Below are 21,941 nucleotides of genomic sequence, written 5' to 3'. Positions count from 1 at the left end.
GGAGTACAGTGGTGCCATCATAGCTCACCACAGCATCAAACTCCTGGGTCAAATTGCATATTGCATTATTTTAATTGTTTTTGATCCTCTTTCATTGTTTACAACATTTCTGTTTAAAAAAATTAAATCAGTGTTCACACTTCCAGGTCTTGTGAGCATGCTTTTATAAACGAGGGCAAAAAAAAAAATGTCTTAAAGAATATTTTGGCTACTCACAATATGAGAAGGCAGCTTTCATTGTAACCTAAAAATGGCGTGTGTATTAACTTATTTTCCAGGAAGTTCTGGAGTAAGATTATGACCCTAACCTAGGTCTACATTGGCCCCAAAGTATAGCATGGTAGTGCAGCTTTTATTCATCCATTCAAAAATGCTAATTTATGGAGGACACTATGTCACAGCTCTTGCACTAGATGTTAGGATCAAAGTGGTGGGTCAAACAAAGTTCCTGTACTCACTGAACTACACACCAGTGGAGAAGATGGGCATCTGAAAACATACACAGAAAAATCAATGGCAGGAGTGAAACGCGCAAGAGAGAAAACAGGATGAGGAGCAGGAAATAGGATGGAGGAGCAGGATGAGGGCTAGAGAGCAATTAGGGTGGGGCCTTTGAGAGGGTGCCAGGGAGGCATCTGTGAGCAGAGGCATGGATGAAGTCAGTGGCGGGGTGGGGCAGGGGGGCTGACACTGTCACTGGCTTTGGTCCCTAAGGTCCCTACAAGGTTGGACTGGGTCTTCTTGCCCCCTGAACCCACAAAGTGAATATCGCAGTCTGGCACAGTGTCAGCTACACATAGTCTGGGCTATGGTTTGAATGTTTGTGTCCCTCCTAGATTCCTCTGTTGAAATCCTTACCCACAAGGTGACAGTGTTAGGGGGTTGGGCCTTAGGGTATGATTGAGTCATGAGAATGGAGGCCTCTGAATAGGATTAGGGCTTTAATAAAAAAGGCCCAAGGGAGCTCCCTTGCCCCTTCCACCATGTGAGGATGCAGCGAGAAAGCACGCCCTCACCAGACACCAAGTTGCCTTGGCCTTGGGCTTCCCACCCTCTGGAACTGTGAGAAATAAATTTCTGCTGTTTAGACACTGCCCAGTTTATGGTATCTTGTTACGGCTGCCCGAATGGATGAAGACAGTCTACTATAAGGCTGTTGCACAGATATCAGTGAAACAGTCTTGCCTCTGGGAGCTCAGCACCTGTAAGGGAGATGGACAAGATGCAACAGTGTAAAGGCAAAAAATGCCCTCAGAGCCCCAGGGAAGGAGGAAGCGAGGATGTGACCAGAGAAAGTTTATGAGGTTGAATCTTGGAGGTTGTATCAGATATTTAAATAAGTTGCTAGTTTGACAGGTACAGAAATAACATCAGGGAAGCTTGAGACATGTATTCCACAGTGGCCTTTAACTGGAAGCGCCGCTGTGGGTCCGCAAAGGCTTGCTGTGAATTTCCTGGAGGGTGATGGTGATTAACAAGAGGCTGTAACTTGGACCTGTATCTCTTAATTAGTAGTTTACATTTTGTAGTCACCAAAATGGTCTTACTGTTTCCTTTGATTGAACTGAAAAGCAAACGCTATACTTTGACTTGAGGAAACATTTTAATACTAACAAAACACTACTTTTTTTCTGTATATATATATATGTGTGTATATATCTGTATATGTGTGTATATATATGTATATATATGTGTATACATATATATACAGAAAAAATATATATATATAAGTTCACTTAACATTTCATTTGAAAACTGATTGTGCCTCTAAAAGTGTTTGAAAGCTCTGATAGAAGAGTAGTGTCATTACGAGGCTGGATAAGTAGGATGTGGCCGGATTGTATGCAGCCTTGAATGCTAGGCTAAGAGCACTTTAATTTTCCTACCTGCCAATCAATCAGTCAGTCATTTCCCTCTCATCTATTATCTGTCTATCCATGTTGGATCTAGTTGCAAAAAGGACTGAAGGCAGATAAGGATGATATGAATGCACAGATAAAATAAGCTTAAAATGAGTAAGTGAGGGTATCAGAACAATGTAAAAAGAAAAAAGAAAAGACATTAGGAAAAAGATTAAAATATAAAATGTGTGCTATAAAGACCTACCCACATATGCCACACATTTCATGCTAAGCTCTCTAGCAGCCAACACAGTCTAGGGAAACACAATTCACAGCCCATTAGATAGGTTATGAAAAGCTCAACCACTCCTGGTGTTGAGACCAGAGGAAAATTTATTCCAAATGACCCTCTGCAGAGAACATCTTGAAGTACAGTAGCCAGAAGGGCGTCCCCAACACCGGCCTTAAGAATATGCTTTCAGTAAACATGAAGAACCCGTTTCATGGGGCCAGTCTATATTAAATTAGTTGGTTCAGTTAACATGTGTGAGCCGCTGCTCCCTGCCTGTAATCTTATATAATTTCTAAACTTGAATTGTCAAGTTTTATTAGGAGGTATGTATCGTTAGATCTTTTCCAAAATTCTTAGAATTACACTCATTAGGTTTCTTTTCTCTAATGACTCAAAAGCATGGGGAAAGTTTTTTTTCCATCATATCTTGATTTATTTTTTTCCCCTTCCTTCTCCCCAATCTCTCCTTCTAAAGCCTCTACCAAGAGATTACATTTGTTGGTTCTATTTTTCATAGCTCTCAAGTGTTTGAATGTTCATCTTTGTCCAGTTCTTGGGTCTTCTGGGAAGCCTTTTGGTTGTATTTTCTAGGGCACTTTCTGGTGTTGTTCTGTTCATAATTTTGACCAAACAAGAACGCTTCAGGAAGTGAAGGGAAGAAGCACTAGAAATAATTAAGAAGACTTACTCATTTACGTCAGCGTGATCCAGGCTTTTGAGGGCAACTGGGGTATTTGACTACTTTACCTATTCAGTTCTTCTTCTGAATTAAAAAAATTTGTTTTGTAAATATTGGAAGTCTTGAGCAGTCAGCTTCCTTCGTTTTCACAGCAGCCCACTCTTTACCGCTCTGTGTGGTAAAGGTGATGCCTTCTGGAATCTCTCGGAGGACATTTACAGTTGGTCTGGCTGCAGCAAATGGACGAGATCTTTAAAATGCTTCTCCAGGGATTTCCTTCCCAGGTGCTCGGTCTGAGGCCTCCCTTTTGCATGTCCCGCGTGCTGCAGTGGTGCCCTGTTGGCTATTCTCTCGTCCAGGTGGGGCCCAGGCTGTGGACACATGGATTCAGCAGCCATAGAGCCATTCCCTCCGTGAATGCAGATTCCGATGCCAGGTGGAGACAGGGCAGTGATGAAGGGATGAGGGGGCCTCTTGCAGTGCTTGGGGCCTTGGCTTTGTGGCCACCTGTGGCGCAGCTCCCCTTCCAGCCCCACCATCCACTCTGGAAGTCTCCCTGGCCAAGTCTCCTTTTGTCTTAGGGGCAAAAATGGGAGGCAGCAGCGTCTACTCTGACAGGTGCTCCACAATTCAGAATTCTAAAAAAACAAACTTCTTTTTGGTCTTCATTTTGTAATCATGTCTTTTGCCAATTGTGTTACATTCCCTTTTGTCTGGCTTTCACTTTAACAGTGAACCATTTATGTTTACTTTACAAAAATTCTTCAACATTCTAGTCCATTGGGGCCCCTTCCTAGTGGCCCAGTGGCATTGTTTTATTTTTTAATTTTTTTTTATTTCTTCTATCATTTTACTTAGAAAAAAGAGAAATGTATGTGCTCTGGAAGCCATTTTGAAGAGAGATATTCTTTAGGAAATACCATCTGGTCATATTCAGGCAGGAGCAAGGTGAACTGGCTAGTGGGAAATCTCACAGGAAAACTGACCAGTAACAAAACGGCTTTTATTACCCAGAGCCGGGGCAACAAGGATAAAAGGAATGGACACATTCTAGAGGCATTATTTATTGAGTTGAATTAATTAATTAATTAATTAATTGATTGATTGATTTATTGAGACAGAGTTTCACTCTTGTTGCCCAGGCTGGAGGGCAATGGCACGATCTCAGCTCAATGCAACCTCTGCCTCCCGGGTTCAAGTGATTCTCCTGTCTCAGCCTCCTGAGTAGCTGGAATTAAAGGCACGTGCCACCACGTCTGGCTAATTTTTGTATTTTTAGTAGAGACAGGGTTTCACCATGTTGGCCAGGCTGGTCTTGAATTCCTGACCTCAGGTGATTCGCCTGCCTCGGCCTTCCAAAGTGCTGGCATTACAAGCGTGAGCCACCGTGCCCGGACCCATTATTTATTTTTAATGGACATTTCAGATGAAAGACTGCAGGACATGGCCTCTGATGTAGAAAGGCACACTCGTACCAGCTTCAGCATACCTGCCACTGCCCAGGAATGGGAAAGGTGTTGAGTGGGAAAGTGAGAAGCTTCTTTTCCATGGAAGGTGTTTGGTTGTTACTGAGGAGGAATATGAGTGGTTTGTGTGGTGTCTGGTAGCATTTACTGAAGAGTGTGACACGTTCCAAAGTATTCATGTCACTTACACTAACAATATAACCTGCCTTGAGAATCCCTTTCCTTGTTCTTGGTTCATGCAGCCTCAAAGGGAATGGCTCCAAATGTTTGAGAGACTGAACAGATGTTCTTATAAACACACCAGCAATGCTCCAAGGAGCTTCAAACTGGTTCTAAACATTCACTTGGACAAATTCAAAATTAAAAAGGGCAGCTGAGGTAAATTCCTTGGAAATTTTGATATAAGAGATGTCTAGAGAATTAACTAGTTTGTAGAACCAAACCATTTGTTTTCAAATTTGCTGTTGGGAGTTAATAGCACCCTACATGTTTGAGGCTAATAATACAGTATTATCAATGAAGATGCAAACTATGTATTATTTTTCTAGCTCTGGGACTACTCATTTACGGTTAGGCATGAGTTATTAGCAAATAATTTGAGCAGCAGTAGAATATTTAATTCCTATGTTGGGATCATGCAAAGGGTGCGCCTGCTTACACTGTTGATCCAGCACTCTGAAGGGGTGTGAATCAATATCACCCCTGAGCCACTCTGGAAGGATCTGGAGATTTCTTCTCCCTCATTCAAAAGATGTATGACAGAAGAGGTGCCCTTCAGTTAGAAACCCTGGGCAACAGCCTCCCTCAGGAGAGTTTCCATGACAGCCATTTCCATCCCTTCAGGTAACCGAGTCTCAATCTGTGTCTCTTCATGCATGTCCTTTTCTCTTCTCTGAAGTGACATGCTGTCACTTCTATTTTGGCTGGCCATAATGCTTCAGGAGTCTAGGCCCTTAAAAAATAAGCCCCTTCACCTCATTCTGCATTACAAGGTGAGTTTTAGGATAAATCTCAAACTTCCAAATGTATGTCATCTTGGATAATATGGAATCTGAAGTCTCACCATGTGGAGGTATTCATTCGTTTCAGGGGATTACACCAAACATCATAGATGCATGGCATGTGGCTGCCACCTACTCCCCCACAACTGTGGATGACATGCATCACTAATCAATCAGGACGTTCATGACATCATCCATCAATCACTCAGGACATTCATGACATCACCCGTCAATCACTCATGATGCTCATGTCATTAATCACTCAGGATATTCATGACATCACCCATCAATCACTCAGGACATTCATGACATCACCCTTCAATCACTCATGACATCCATGGCATCAATCAATTTCTCATGATGCTCATGTCATTAATCACTCAGGACATTTATGACATCATCCATCAATCACTGAGGACATTCATGACATCACCCTTCAATCACTCATGACATCCATGGCATCAATCACTCATGATGCTCATGTCATTAATCACTCAGGACATTCATGACATCAGTTACTTGTGACATTTATGACATTAATCATTCACTCATGATGTTCATGACATCATCAATTGATCACTCACGATATTCATAACATCGATCACTCATGATGTGCCTGACATTAGTCACTCACCCATGTTTCATTATATCATCACTCATGACCCTCATGACATCATTCATCAATTACTCTTGAAGTTGCTCATATTAATCACTCACTCATGATGTTCATGACATCATATATCAATCACTCATAATGTTCATGACATCATAAATCACTCATGATGTTAATGACATCATGACTTTCGTGACATCATCCATCAATCACTCATGACTTTCATGACATCATCCATCAATCACTCATGATGTTCTTTCCTGCTGAGCCTGCACTTGGCCTCAGAACCCTTCTCATCCATAGCACTGCAGCCAGCGCCTTCCCAACAAGTGGAGCTGGTTGGCTGATTCCTGTTTTTCATCTCTGCCTTACTCACTGCTCTGACTAAAACCTGGGGAAGAGTAACAAGCATCTTAGTATACATATTTGCATGACACCTTAATAGCACCTTCGTGGACATTTCCCCTGGTTAATTATGTTTTCCAGCGAGAGGATGTAGGCAGGGCAGCTGGGAGCTCCGGGCACCTGAAGGCATGGAGGGGAAAGGACACAGCAGGAGGAACGGGCAGGTGCTAAGACAGCAGGAAATTTACTTCTTAACTTCTGCCAGGAACCAACTGTGAGGACCACGGTGGACACATGCACTCTGGAAGCCACCAGGTACTCATTACCATGCCTGACAGTTGATTTAATGTTTTGTGGCTCTGGCATCCATGGCCGCTTCTGGAATTTGCTAGTGTAAGTGCAAGATCTAGGGGTTCCAACCTAAGCCTGCTGAGGTGCTGGAGTGCCCACTAACATTTGGGAAGGGATACTGCTTCATTCACTTCATGAATGTTAGCCAACCCCAGCCTTGGCCCCAACTTTTGGATACTGAGTGGGTAAAAAGTGGATGTGTAAGAAACTCAAATGATTACTAAGGTGATGACAATGATGACAACAATTATGATAGTTAACACTTATTATTAAACACTTACTATGTATCAGATGCCATGGTAAGTACTCTACATGCACTATCTAGGTTAATCTTCAAAACAACCTCACAGGACAGGTACAGTAGTGCCCCATATCCACCAGGGACATGTCCCCAGACCCCAGTAGATGCCTGAAACCAAGGATAGTATTGAACCCCATATATATAATGTTTTTCCTGTGCCTACATACCTAATTATAAAGTTTCATTTATAAATTAGGCATAGTAAGAGAAGAACAATAACTAATAATGAAATCGAACAATTATAACAATATACTGTAATAAAAGTTATTATTAATGTGGTGTCTCTCTCTCTCAAAATATCTTATTGTTTGTAATATTTTCAGAGCATAGTTGACTCTGGGTAACTGAAACCTCAAAAAGTAGAACTGTGGATAAGGGGGGCCTGCCATGCTGTTATTCCTCCGATTTTCAGGATGAGGGTGTGGAGGATTAAGCAAGGTTAACCAAGATGCCCAAGGTCCCGAAGCTGTAGGTGGCAGAGTCCAGGTTTGAACCCAGGTCTATGGTTACATACTCCATAGACCTCCCTTATTGCCATTTCAATCTCCCGTGATTTTGATAATGATGGCAATGATGGTGATGACAGAAGATCTTGGGGAATATTTAATAGTAAGAAGAATAGTTATCAGAATTGAGTCACTGTATTTTAGGCTCAGGTAATAATATTTTGGTTCCATTCAACTTGGAGAAGGAGAAGCCTATCTTGATAAACCAAACTGCTAAGTCTAAGACCAAACTTCTTGAAGTCTGGAAAGTAGCTCCCTAATCACAGCTCAACACTGAAAGGGGCGGGGGTGAGAGCCCAGAACTGTAAGGGATTCATGAACACAGACTGCCCCATTCCCACTCAGAGCAGCAAGTGACTGCAATAATTCCATCCTCGGCTTTAGGAAAAGGAAGTTTATTTAGTTATTTTTAAACATACAAAAAATGTTTCAGTAGGAAGCAGCAAATGGCCAATTCATACACGGAACTTATTTTCCTGGTGGCATTTGGACATTTCTTAGAAACAGGATTGATTGAGTCCTTTTCAAAAACTTGAAGGAAAATAAATCATACTCTTGAGATTCATTTTGAAGAGGAAAATCCAGTTCTCTAAACAGAGGCGAGGACTGTGAAACACAAATTATGTAAATTGGGCACTTTGATTCTGTTGTTCAGTGCCTCTGATGGTTGAATTTAGATGGGTAGGAGAAAACCCTACAGAACTTGTTATAGCTCTATGCCACTTGACTGTGAATTTTGCATTATGACAGGGAAGAAGTATTCCTAGAGAGAATCTATACTGGAACTGCTCTTCTTCCTCTAATATGCTAGAGTTGCTATCCAAAGATATGGTAGTATCACATTACTTCCTTCAGTGATCCCTCTTGCTGCTTCCAGAATGCGGTGAAGCCATTAAGAACTGTCTCTGGCACAGTCTAGTGTGGCTGCCCTTAATTTTGTGTTCCTGAGAAAAACAAGTTGAGCACTCTTTCTTTCTTATATAAGAAGGCAATACAGGCCTTAGAAGGGAGGTGTTGTGGGTTTAATTAATGGTGTCCCCCCAAAAGTTACACTGAAGTCCTGACCCCCGGTTCCTGTGAATGTGACCTTATTTGGAAACGAGGTCTTTGCAGGTGTAGTCAAGTTAAGATGAAGCTACGCTGGATTAGGTGGGTCCTCATCCAATGATTGGCATCTATATAAGAGGGAAATTTGGATGCAGAGACAGAGGGGGAAGACCACATGAAGACAGAGGCAAACATGAAAGCAATACACTGGTAAGTCAAAAAATGCCAAGGACTGCTGGCAACCATCAGAAGCTCAAGAGAAATGTGGAACAGATTCTCCCTCACAGCCTCCAAGAGAAACCACACTGGCTAACAGCTTGATTTTGGATTTCCGGCCTCCAGAACTGTGAGAGAATAAATTTCTGTTGGTTTAAACCATCCAGATTGCGGTAATTTGTTACAGCTGTCCTAGGAAATGAGTCCAGGAGGTGAGTAATTTTATTCTTTAAAGATGGAATTGGGTTTATCCAGGACTAGAAGGTGAGACCACCCAGCCTTCCCCTGTCCTGGGCATGCCCAGTCATCTAAGACAGCTGAAGACTGAGTTCCTGTCACAGGCGTTGTTCTGGGGGTGAATACACAGCCACTTTCATGTTCTCTGACTTCTCATTCATCCCTCCTGGAAGGGGATGAAAATCAACCCTGCCCTGAAAGTCTTGGAGAATGTGTAGGCGTTTATCAGGTAGTCAAAGACAAAAGCATGGAAATGTGAAAAATGATATTGAGTTTAGGGAATTCTAAGTAGATATATTTACGCTAGAATATAAATTTCAAGGAATCAGAAATGGGAACATAGTCATCAACTGTTATAATATAATTAGAAATGTACTTTTCAGGCCAGGTGCAGTGGCTCAAAGCCTGTAATCCCAGTACTTTGGGAGGCCGAGGCAGGTGGATCACCTGAGGTCAAGAGTTCGAGACCAGCCTAGCCAACATTGCGAAACCCCGTCTCTACTAAAAATACAAAAATTAGCTGGGTGTGGTGGTTGGCGCTTGTAATCCCAGCTACTTAGGAGGCTGAGGCAGGAGAATTGCTTGAACCCGGGAGGCGGAAGTTGCAGTGAGCCCAGATTGTGTCATTGCACTCCAGCCTGGGTGACAGGAACAAAACTCCATCTCAAAAAAAAAGAAATGTGCTTTTCAAATTGTAAAGAACTTAACAAATAGAAGATTATTTCTTTTGCTACCTCTCTCACAGGGTCATTGAGAAGACCAATTAAGTATGTATGCCAAAAGCTGCTTGGTATATTCTGGAAAATTATCATGAAAGGTTACATCATAATACAATATTTAGAATATAGCTGGCTTCACTTCCAGACAATAGAGAGGTGGACAGAAACTCTCTGTATTATATAGATAGGTGAGTTTCCACAAGGTTCCACTGAGTCTGGCTTACAGCTGATCCCTCGCACAAGTATCCAGAGGTCATCTGAAACCCATGCCCTTTAGATATAAATATTGACACTCAGAGATGGGATCCAGTGAGGTAGTGAATGGATATAGTGGCTATAAGCATTTCTGAACCTCTATTTATATATTCTATTTGAATATATTTTTAATGTAACTGTGCAAAGTAGAAAAATAATTTATGGGTTTGTATGTACATTCAAAAATTAAGGAATTGGCCGGGTGCGGTGGCTCACACCTGTAATCACAGCACTTTGGGAGGCCGAGGCAAGCAGATCACAAGGTCAGGAGATTGAGACCAACCTGGCTAACACGGTGAAACCCCGTCTCTACTAAAAATACAAAAAAAAAAAATTAGCTGGGCGTGGTGGCGGGCACCTGTAGTCCCAGCTACTTGGGAGGCTGAGGCAGGAGAACGGCGTGAAACCAGGAGGCGGAGTTTGCAGTGAGCCGAGATCGTACCACTGCACTCTAGCCTGGGCAACAGAGTGAGATTCTGTCTCAAAAAAAAAAAAAAATTAAGGAATTAACCTAAAATAATTATTATTTAAGTTAATAATAATTATTATTAATCTAAAAATAATTTATAGGTTTGTATGTACAATCAAAAATTTTAAGGAATTAAGAATTATAAACATAAAACATAAACATATAAGCATACAAATGTCAAATATTGAGAAGCCGCAGAAGAAATGTTAATGAAAAATTAGAGAAAGCACACATTGATACTGCCAGATGGAACTCTATAATGATGTTGGACAAAATACACTGTGGAAGAAAAACTGAACATTAGGAGAAGATCAGTATGCCAAAGGACTAATGAAATAGAAGTACTGCTTGCAAACAACTGATGAGCTACAATCAGCTATGATTACAATGGACTGAGTGTTTATGTCCCCCCCAAATTTATACATTAAAGTCCTAACCTCCAACGTAATGGTATTAAGAGGTGGGGCCTTTGAGAGGTGATTAGGTCCCAAGAGTGGAACCCTCGGGAATGGCATTAGTGCACTTATAATGAGGCCCCAGAGAGCTCTGTCACCTTCTTTCCCACCACATGAGGATACAAGGAGAAACTGGTCATCTGTGACCCAGAAGAGGGCCCTTACCAGAATCAACCATGCTGGTACCCTGGTCTTGGATTTCCAGCTTCCAGAACTGTGAGAAATAAATTTCTGTTGTTTATAAGCCACACAGTCTATAGAACTTCACTACAGCAGCCCAAATGGACTAAGACAATAAAGTTATATTGCTGAATATAAGTTATAATACTGAATATAAGTTACAGGATAGGTCAATATCAGCTAAACTTACCAAAAACTGTCCTAATGGAAGGCCCACAGAAAGGCAGGAAGAATGATGAAGTCTATACAAAACAGTTATAATTTCATGATTTTATACCCAGCCCTTATGTCCTAATGTGGTTTGATAGCCTATATCTGCTCTCAGGGACATGTCTTTTGGCTGGTTGGTATCCATCTTGTCCTAGTGGTTAAATCCTTTGACTATCATCCCTTCCTATGCCCAGACAACCTGAACTACTTGCACTTCCCTCCCTGTGTGACGGGTTGAACAGTTTTGAATGTGGGCACGTTTACAGATTTTACCATAGAGAATCCTCTCGTTGCCAGTACATTTATCCTCAACCTAAAAAAGGAGGATTTTTTTGGTTCTGGTTGCAACTAGAAGACTAAGTTAATTTATATAATAAAATGCTGCAGGAGGAAGGAAGGAGAAGGAAACAAGAGTCTCTAATGCTAGGAGTGGAGACGTTATTTTTGTCACAGGTTTCTAAGAATCTCTCAGAATAATTTGGGGTGTGAAGCAAACAGGACAGGACATGAGCATTGACTAAACGTTGCTCTAGACTACACATCTGGGTCCATTTTAATATCTACTGAGAAATGTGGAGAAAAGTAAAATTATTTTAAATTATCTTTGTTTATTAAATCAGGTTGCTTGTATTCACTTGATCCTGATTCACATGCTGCAAAAGATTCCATCGCATAGTCTTACAACATTTCTTATGCTTTTTCTCAGGCTGTACCTTCCACTTGGACTGATTTTTCCCATTCCAAATCCTACCTACTCATTTGTTTCAAATGCCACCTCATCATTGACACCTTCCTTGAGTCTTCTCCTCCAGCAAAATGCCCCAAGCAATCCAAATGGGTATAATCATTTTCTCCTTTAAGATTTCATAGCAATTGATCTTCTCATCCCTTAGGCAATCATCGCCAATGCCTGCTCAGCTTTCCCCATGGCAGGATGAGGCTCAGCTTCAGGGTCTGCTAAGTCAGTTATCACTGGTAACTACTTCCAGGTTCAAAGAGTTGGCTGCTCTTGTCTCCCCATTTACTTTGTTGTCTTTGTAAATTTAAACCTTTTCAGAAAATCTCTTTTTATAAGTGGGATTTTGGTTATCTCCATGGGGAAAGTTTAATTTGGGCATTCAAAAGTTACTTTAGCCAGAAAATAGCTTATTATGTAAACATTTTAAAGAGCAATTTTGTAGAGAAGAGGGCTAGTTTATGTCTACCTTAAGATGAGGCAACAGGCTAAATATTTAAATAGATCTTAAGTGATTCAGGAAACCCTAGCGTGATAATTTCATAATGACTAAGAGTTCAGTTTCTTAATCAACAAAAGAAAGGCAGGGTGGAGACTGGATTAGATGCTCTGAGACCCATTCCTATTAGGCAGGGTGGAGACTGGATTAGATGCTCTGAGATCTATTCCTATCTTCAAATTTTAGGAATCTGTTTGATTATTATAGGGATCCAGGCATTGGCAGGAGGAGCATCGCATCCTTTCTGAAGGTGAGACTGTGGAGGTGCCCAATGGCCCAGGTTAGTTGTGTGTGTGTGACCCAGTGTGGCTGTACCTGGGGACTGGGTCAGTTGTGTGTGTGACCCAGTGTGGCTGTACCTGGGGTCCGGGTCAGTCATGTGTGTGTGACCCAGTGTGGCTGTACCTGGGGGCTGGGTCAGTCATGTGTCTGACCTTGTGTTGCTGTACTTGACTTGTTCTTTGCTTCTGTTTTCCTCCCAGGTATCAACTATGGAGTCATCTCTTCACAATAACTATTTGCAGACCACAACACAAGCCTTGCAACTACATAAACATAAAAAGAAACATGAATCTCCCCCGGGACAGAAGGCCAGTGACAGACTAGAAATCTGTACAGGAGCCACCCTACAGTGCTCTCTAAACTTTAACACTTTGTCCAAACAGCCTCCCAACACGGGGCTGTGTTTCTATCTACCATGGGCTCCGTGTTTACATCCACCATGTGGGAACTGGAACTTCCCTGCCTAAATCCATGGCCATGGATCTCCTGGGAGGGCCTTTTTGATTTCAACCCAGGGCTGCAGCTTATGGAAACTGAACCATAAAAGCCTTTCAGTTGTCAGAATGAGGCATCCAGACTAAACTTGAGCTTGAACTTAGCAGGGAGCTGTGACCTCCAAAGGGAAGCAGCGAAAGTGTTTGTTAAGTAAGGGCCAGGTGAGGTGGCTTTTGCCTGTAACCCCAGCACTTTGGGAGGCCAAGGCAGGTGGATCATTTGAGACCAGGAGTGTGAGACCAGCCTGGCCAACATGGCAAAACCCTGTCTTTACTAAAAATATAATCCCATGTAATCCCAGCTACTCGGGAGGCTGAGGCAGGAGAATCGCTTGAACACGGGAGGCGGAGGTTGCAGTGACCTGAGATCGCACCAGTGCACTCCAGCCTGGGCGAGAGAGCAAGACTCCGTCTCAAACAACAACGACAACAATAACAAGCTGCTGGATTCTGGATTCTGGATTCTGGATTCTGGATTCTGGATTCTGGATTCTGGGAGGGTCGCCATGTGGAGCAGATGTTAGTATGTGTTAGGGATATGACCGAGCAGCTCAGCCTCAAACCACTATTGAAATTTTTTTTCTTTCTCCTCTCCTCTTCTGCCTGCTCCCAGTCTCAAGATACAACTTCGAGACAAGCTGCGTATGTGTTACCTTTCCTCTTGAAACACAGCCTCAGAATGTGCTGTGGCCTCCACTCCCTTTCTTTTCCCATTCTATGCTCTCATGCCTTATGCACATGTATTAACCCAGATGCTTGTGGGGCACACACCACGCTCTCTTATCTGATCATGTGTTTTCTTAAAACCTCCAGGAGTCAGATCCTGATAGGACCCAGATATCTCCAGAATTCTTTCTTTAACAAAAGATTACTTCAAGGCTGATACCCACTCATGGCTGAAGAGTGACTACAAGGCCGACTGTGATTAATTGATAACCTGGTAGGATCCATGATGGTGCCAGCCCCTTCACCAAATGGACAATAATTAAAGAGGGGCCACTGCAGCCAGTCACACCCCTTGGCACCTCCTAACCCCCCAAGCTCTTCTGCATTCCAAACCCTTCTTCTTTTTTTTTTTTTTAAAAAAAAAGAAAAGAAACCCTGTGTTTCCTCCACAAATTGAAGAGTGGAATTGCTTTCTGCTCTTCCCCTTGCTAGCATAGATAATAAAGAAATATTGCTCCTTCATATCACAACTCATTATTATTTTGACTTCTTTCCATGAGCAGTGAGAAGCCAGACCCTTCTTGCTGGTTATAGTAAGAATATGAGAAATACAAATCCATACTGTCACTGTCTTGACCAGTGCAGACCTCAGATCCCAAAGGCTCTGCCTCCTGCCTAGGCCAGACCAAGCCCCTCTGGCAAATGACCTCTGCCCCTGACTCAGGATCTCCACAATGGAGGCTCTGTCACCTTTCTCATTCAACCATTGTTGTTTGGGGCACTCTTCTTGAAATCTACTTCAATTTTTCGCTTCTGTGTTTGATCATGACCTCCTGTGTGTTGAAGCTGCCTCCTGCTTCTGAGACAGGATTCTGGATTCTGATTATGTAGCTCCTTGTAAGACTCTCTGGCTCCTAGTGGGTCTGCTTGTCACATTTTCCCAATCCCTATGCCCCGTTAATCCCTGTAATTTCCCAAGTTCTTATTTCAAGAAGATCCCGCCCTAGGAGACAGGTGTCACTGGGCTAGGAACCGGGAGATCTTGATGCTGGCCCTCTCTGTATCACTGGCTCACTGGGAGTCAGGGAATACACTCAACTTCCGGCTTAGGGTTTGCCATCTGATACACGAAGTGGGTCAGTTAGATCTTAGGTTCTTTCCCCTACAGCACTCTATGATTTCAGATACTTGGTGGCCTCCTTCTTGGGATGCAGAGGAAAGAGGAATTTGCTACCATTAACTTTGAGGGAACTGGGGCACTAATTTCAGTCACACCCCCCTCATCCCTCCGTGGTCTCCTTGCTGTCTTAGAAGAATGTCAGGGGCTGAGCTTGTGTTGAGCAAGAGGCTGAGTGTTCCTTTTCTGTGGATTTTCAAGATTTTAAATGTCACTGATAAGAAGAGAACAAAGTCATGAAGTCATGAGCTCTCTAGTAGCTAGCAAAGGCTAGCAAAGACATTGCTCTGATAAAAGTTACTCATTCTCCACCTATGGCTTAGGGGATTGAAACTCTGACTGAGGAGCGAATTGCTCCTGATCTCAGTCTCTGCCTGTGGCATATTTTCATTCTTTGAGGTCATCGCAGGAGATCATATTTTGTTACGACCATATTTAGGATGACTTACCTTTCCATGGGTTCATATCATATCTTTCCAAGATACAGACAAGCAGCAAAAATATCCTTTGTATCCCGTATGCAACATGGCCTACTCTTTTGTGTATGCTGGTTGGTGTGATCAAACTCTTGCAGTTTGGGATAAATTATCAATGAATTGGGACATAGGGAAATATGTTTCTGAGACTTCTTTAACATAACCTCAATCCTTTTTCTTATCTGGTCATTTGAGATGGAGTCTCACTCTGTTGCCCAGGCTGGAGTGTAGTGGTGCGAACTCAGCTCACTGCAACCTCTACCTCCTGGGTTCAAGCAATTCTTCTGCCTCAGCCTCCCTAGTAGCTGAGATTACAGGCATTCACCACCATGCCCGGCTAATTTTTGTATTTTTAGTAGAGATGGGATTTCGCCATGTTAGCCAGGCAGGTCTCGAACTCCTGACCTCAGGTGAATCTGCACACCTTGGCTTCCACAGTGCTGGGATTACAGGTGTGAGCCACCGTGCCTGGTGATATTCAATCATCCTTAAATATGATTGAAAAGTTAATCTTTGAAATTGTTTTCCTATCTTTATTGATGGATTGATAGCTTTGGCTCATCGCTGTGTAGGATATTTACCCCTTCTAGCTCATGGGACTATTATTTTTTGTGGACGATGGGAGACAAACTGTGAGATTACCAGCACAGTGTACACAGAACACTCTGATAAGCTGTATACCTGTATGAAACGTAAAGTAGCCCCACTGCACCAGGCTTTGTGGGGGTCCAGTCATCTTGCACCATGACCAATGTTATCAGGTAGGCAGGATCCTCACCTGTTCTGGAATACGTTGTGCTCCCACCACAGCTGCCACCCCCTCCCTGCAAGTGTGCCCACCCCCTCCCTGCAAATGTGCCTGCCAGGGGTCTCCGCCCTGATGGGGTGGCAGGAGCTGACCTTCGCACTTGAGCAGGAAGAAGTCCATGCTGTGGCTGAAGGAAGCGCTGAAGTAGGTGCAGTTCTCAACCAGGTCGCAGGAGAGGCACTGCCTGTTGAAGTTGCCCACCGTGTTGGCACTGAAAGAGCAAAGGACGCAAGTGTGAACGTGGGCGGAGAGGAGCTGCCCTCCACGCTGGGTGCCGCAAGCTGGTGGGCTCTCCCCATGAGGGTGATCTGCGGAGCCCTGCTACAGACTCACCCCAGGCCTTTCTCCCTCTGTCTTCCTGCTGGAGCCCCTGAGACCACCCAGCTCCGTTTCCACCTTCCTTTGCTGGTGGGTCCCTCCCACTCTCAAGAGCTTTCAGCACCCTTGCTTGTGGGAGGGCCGGTAGGCGGTCACCTACGCTGCCTTCTCCAGGCTCTGCAGGTGGCCTGGTGTGAGGAGCATGGAGCTGTCAGCGTTATGATCTGGCACTCTATCTGCATGTGTCCTGTCTCTCTGAGTGGATGGCTAGCAATTTGAGAACAGTACACAGAGTGACATATCTTTAAATTCTCTGGAGTTCCAAATGCTGGCATGGGAGCAGGCAGGTCTCCTTGCTGCATCAGTGGAATTGAACTCTGGCAGCTTCCAAAAGCCACATTCCCTGACAGAGTGAAACCTCGAGAGCTCGCGCTTCCCACTCAATGGAGCTACACAAGTGGGAACCGGCTTGAAGATGTTACCCGGAACCACTGTGGTCAAGTGTCATTTCAAGTCAAGAAGGCCTAAAATGTGCTCCCTAAAATGGAAAGATCCTAAGATACCGGATCTACCTGGAAGAAGTTCTTATCTGAACATTTTGCCCCAGGAGGGTCCCCTCTAACCACAGGTTTCAATACGAAGTCTGTTGTTCCAGGAATAAAGACATTTCACGGGAGAGAGAAGACAACCTTCTCATTCTGTAATTTAGAGGACAGGGGCCACAGGCAGCCTCTCATGTTTATTAATTGGTGACGTGTATTTCAGTTTTCCTAGTAGACACGCAGCGACGATGGAACATCTACACAGAGAAGCACATCTGTGACTCTCCCTCCACTGGCTCCCTCATGCTGACCTCATCCTCTCTGCCTAGCTGCCAATGGCTGGGAAGGGAGGCTGCGTTCACCAGGGGTCTTTCCAATGTCCCAGCAGTGGGGCAGGGGCAACAGGCATTGGCTCCATTTAGACAATGCGCCACTGGCAGCAAGCCTCAGGTCTGCCCTGAACAACACCCTCCTCAGCAGCCCAGGTGCCTTTAGGTGTAACTGGCTGCAGCCCTCCCATGCAGAGGCACGGGGGAGGCAGCAGACACCCCCTCCTCACCTCTGTGGCCCTGGTAGAAAGTGCCCAGGGCTAATCTCACTTCACAACCCAAAGCCTCCTTTAGTGAGAACAGTGACTGGGCAGATGACAGGACCAAATGTAGAAGAGGGACACACCCTAGAAAAAAACCCAGTCCCCCTCCTGGGTTCAGGGCACAGTGTCCCTGCCCTCTTTGAGATTTGGAAACTTGTCTAAAGTCACACAGTTGGGCTGTTGAGATGGGAAATTGCCTTTAGGGCCTCATCATAAATATGAGCCTTCTACTTTATAGCCATAGAATATTTGTGATTAACCTTTTTTTTTCTAATCAAATTTCATCTATCTACCCTGATCCCAAATAACTTTAGACTGCTTCCAGACTGAGGAGCTTCAAGATCATGCTCCCCGTCTTCCTCAGGGCAGAGTTCCCCAAAGCCAGCGAGCTACAATGCCGGATAGCAGGGCCGGCCTCCTCGCACTGACCCACGGGTTCATTTCCAAACCACACTCTGCTCCCTACAAAAAATCGGTGGCCAGGCAGGGGGGGTGCAGAATTCCTCTGAGGTGACATTGAATAGAGGCGAAAAGGAAAGACGGGTAAAAGTCCATCCGTTAGCCGAAGAGGCAAGTGGGTGACGGGAAAACCCAAGTCAACAACAGCAGAAAAATTAAGCTTCAAAAGTCTCAAAACTACCCCTTTGGTGGCCTCTGCAAGTTTCATTACTTCTCTCCAGACTCTACAGCTACTCCTCTGTGGTGGGGTCTGTCTGTGCTGCCCCTCTTTCTGAACTGCTGAAAAGGTGCAATTCTTTAAAGCCTGGATGCCCTCCTAAGGGGGAGAGCCCTGTGCGCAGGGGGAGCCAGAGTTACCTGTAGAGTTGTCGTCTCCGAGGCAGGTCCTCTGTGCTCAAGAAGTAGCTGCAAAGATCACCAAGGTGCACAGGGTTAGTTTGCTCCAGGGCACGTCTGCACTTCACATTCCTGACACTACCTCTATGGACACTCCTCAGGGACTGCCGCCCATGGCCTGCAGGGAGTAGCTCCCCTGTTCAGGTCCAGCTACACCAGTGGCCAGAGCAAGGGGTGGCCAGACACCTAAGGGCTGAGGGACACCAGTGCAGATTCCATTGGCTCCGGGTGCCCCCTGCACTGGCCTCTGCTTCGTGGCCGAAGGGTACTGTGGTTGGGGGTGACACACACCTGAATGCGGATGTGGAATTCTTTTACAAGATCACTCACCGTCTGAAGGGCAAGGAGCTGAGCCCATTCAAGACAAGTTCAGACATAGAGCCTGGCCCAATAAATAATTGTTGACTCATTGTCACCTAAGACCTCCCAATGCAGAAACCTTGGCTCTTACCCCGGGAGCAGGGAGGTGAAACTGCATGGCGGTAAAGTCCTCTGAACTGGGCTCCCCTCATCTGAGCCAAATCCACCTGCTACCAACTGAATAACCTGGAGCAAATTACTTATTTTTGTTTTCATTTACTTATTTTTAAAATGGGGAAAGCAGTAAACTCACCTCATGGAACTATTGTATTCAATGAGATAATGTCTGTAAAGCACTTGGCTTAGTGCCTGGACTAGTAAAAACTCAGTCAACATCAGTACTACCCCTACTATTGCTGCTAGCGCGCTTCCCCTCACGGGCTGGCTGCAAGCCTAATTCTGTCCTCAGGATGCCGCAGCTCTGGAAGTTGGACTGTTGAAACGGGAATCTACTATACATTTTCATGAAGAAACTAGGAGTCAGTGATGCTGCCTGAGGAGGAAAGAGGAGGTCTCCTGTTCTCCTGTACTCCATGAGTGTAATCGACAAAAAATAACAAACGTGTCCCATTGGCCAGTAAGACGGGGCAGGCCCCTAGTTCTCACTCACATCTTATTCCCCTTCTCGTCATAGGCTAGGATCTTGGTCACGTCCCAGTCCCCAGAGGTGATGGACTGGATGTTGTCGTTGCTGCTGTTGGGCTGAAACACACAGACATGGCATCAGGAGCAGACACCGGTGTCCCGGCATGGCTCTTCATCCTCCAACTGTTTTGGACACCAGGTGACAGGGGCTGCCATTCTCTCTGTGGGAAGGACTCTCTGCCCCTTCTGCCTGCTCCTCTCCTGGGAGGCAACATCCTCCGTGAAGCTTCCTGACCAACCCCAGGCCCGCAGCCTCCCCGACCCCTGAATGTCAGTGGTGGGGAACAGTGCCCTGTCCTCTTTGGTGACGTGAATCACTTGGACCTGGCCTCCAACCACGATGGAAGCATCTCAGGAGGAGAATCAATGCTTTATAGGCCTTTTTCATTTGTAAATCTAATTAGTGGAGCCATTACTGAAGGGGGACCAGTGAGAGAGGAAAGAGACAAATGCCTGGAGGTGGATGAATTCAGGGAGCAAAAAAGAGAGAAGAATAAATGGAGGGAGAAAGGGCGCTCTCTGCTGCCGCTAACAAGGATGGTTTGGACCTGCATTGCCACACTACACTTTTTGCACGCATTGTCTTTCCCTATGTGCCCCTTGAGCTAAGAAGAATGGTAACAGACAATGGTAACAACAAACGGTAACAGAAGAGAGAGACAGGGCCATCTAGGCGGGAGCAATGTTTCAGTGGGGATTTGAAATGGGCAGCTGTTCTGGATGGCAGGTGCCCTGGGAGGTGGACGCAGAGCATGTGGAGATTAAACTAGGTGGAGGACCCACAGCACACACTCTGGGGGCTGCAGACTCAAACATGGGGGTTGGGGGGCAGCAGGGCCTGGAGGCGCAGAGAGCATGCAGGACAGGCTGCGGAGTTTGAGGCAGGTTTGGAAAGGGAAGGCTCTGGGGGCCCCCCGAGGGGTTCCTGGGGACCTGCAGGAGGTGGTGCCTCATGGGCGGTGCAGGAGACCTGCTTCCTGCTGGAATGTTTGATAGGGCTCTGGGCAAATGATGGCAACTTGGACAAATACAGAGACTGGGAGCCAAATGAAAACACTGAAGCATTTATAAATCTTTTTTTGTTTTTTTTTTTGAGACAGTGTCTCACTCTGTCACCCAGGCTGGAGTGCAGTGGCACGATCTCAGCTTACTGCAGCCTTCGCCTCCTGGGTTCAAGCGATTCTCCTACTTCAGCCTCCCAAGTAGCTGGGACTACAGGCAGGTGCCACCATGCCCAGCTAATTTTTGTTTCACCATGTTGGCCGGGCTGGTCTTGAACTCCTGACCTCAGGTAATCCACCTGCCTCGGCCTCCCAAAGTGCTGGGATTACAGGCGTGAGCCACCGCACCTGGCCAGCATTTTAAAATCTTGATCTAAGTGATGTAAAATAGTAAACAGGAGAATTTGGATGGTAGAATGAGGACCATAGGAAAAAGCAAAGGCAACAGCTTGCAGACATTCTGTCAGCTGTGTCATGAAGTGCACTGAGAACAAATTGCTCCTGAACCTCCGAGAGATGCCATTTCCATCCCGCAGCCCCCACCCCGATCCCATCCCAGGGGTCCCGCAGCCCCCATCCCGATCCCATCCCAGGGGTCCCGCAGCCCCCACCCTGATCCCATCCCAGGGGTCCCGCAGCCCCCACCCCGATTCCATCCCAGGGGTCCCGCAGCCCCCACCCCGATTCCATCAAAGCTGCTCTTAGGGGGGATGTTCTTGGATTTTCTTTTGAAATTGCCTTTGGGGCCTCATCATAAATATGAGCCTTCTATGTTATAGCCATAGAATATTTGTGATTAACCTTTACTCTAATCAAATTTCATTCATCTACCCTGAGCCCAAATAACTTCAGACTGCCTCCAAAACTGAGGAGCTCCAAGATCATGCTTCCCTTCTTCCTCAGGGCAGAGTCCCCCAAAGTCAACACCATGGCAGCCCCGTCCTGCAGGCGTGAGGCTCCCTGAGGTGACCTCTGCAGGAGACGGTGACCCCGGGATGTCTACTTTTGGTCCTAGATACACGTATATTAATCTCTGAGGCTCCCTACCCAGGGATGCTCCGTTCCTAACTCGCCAGACCCCAGAACCAGTGAGTGATGGCTGGTAGCGGTCACATAATAAAATAATACCTGCATCCAACTCCGGGTGGAGATAGGGCGGCGTGGGAGGCTGGACCCTGAGGGACGTTGAGTGCATGGAGCCATGCCTCAGGGGGTTGTATGTTAAGCAGACCCCCAGCAGAGGGAGAAGGAAAGAACCCCCAGCAAAGATGGTCCTCTAACATCCTCAGCCTTACACTGAACAGGGG

The 21,941-nt window shown here is 45.2% G+C and overlaps 1 protein-coding gene across 2 annotated transcripts in view; it reads right to left on the bottom strand.

The window, feature by feature from the left end:
* DPP6 (dipeptidyl peptidase like 6) overlaps positions 1-21,941 on the bottom strand; it is an 863,103-nt gene that overhangs the window by 76,730 nt on the left and 764,432 nt on the right. For both annotated transcript variants that reach the window (XM_024249875.3, XM_024249876.3), the window contains exons 14-16: positions 19,599-19,690; positions 18,590-18,637; positions 16,414-16,532 (exon numbers count right to left, since the gene is read on the bottom strand). In XM_024249875.3, coding sequence (XP_024105643.2) covers positions 16,414-16,532; positions 18,590-18,637; positions 19,599-19,690 — 259 coding nt within the window. The remainder of the gene's footprint in view (positions 1-16,413; positions 16,533-18,589; positions 18,638-19,598; positions 19,691-21,941) is intronic.

This window comes from Pongo abelii, chromosome 6 (assembly GCF_028885655.2).
Source record: "Pongo abelii isolate AG06213 chromosome 6, NHGRI_mPonAbe1-v2.0_pri, whole genome shotgun sequence".
Taxonomy (NCBI): Eukaryota; Metazoa; Chordata; class Mammalia; order Primates; family Hominidae; genus Pongo; species Pongo abelii.
Note: the sequence above shows the minus strand (reverse complement) of the source record. Positions and strands in the feature narration are given on the sequence as shown.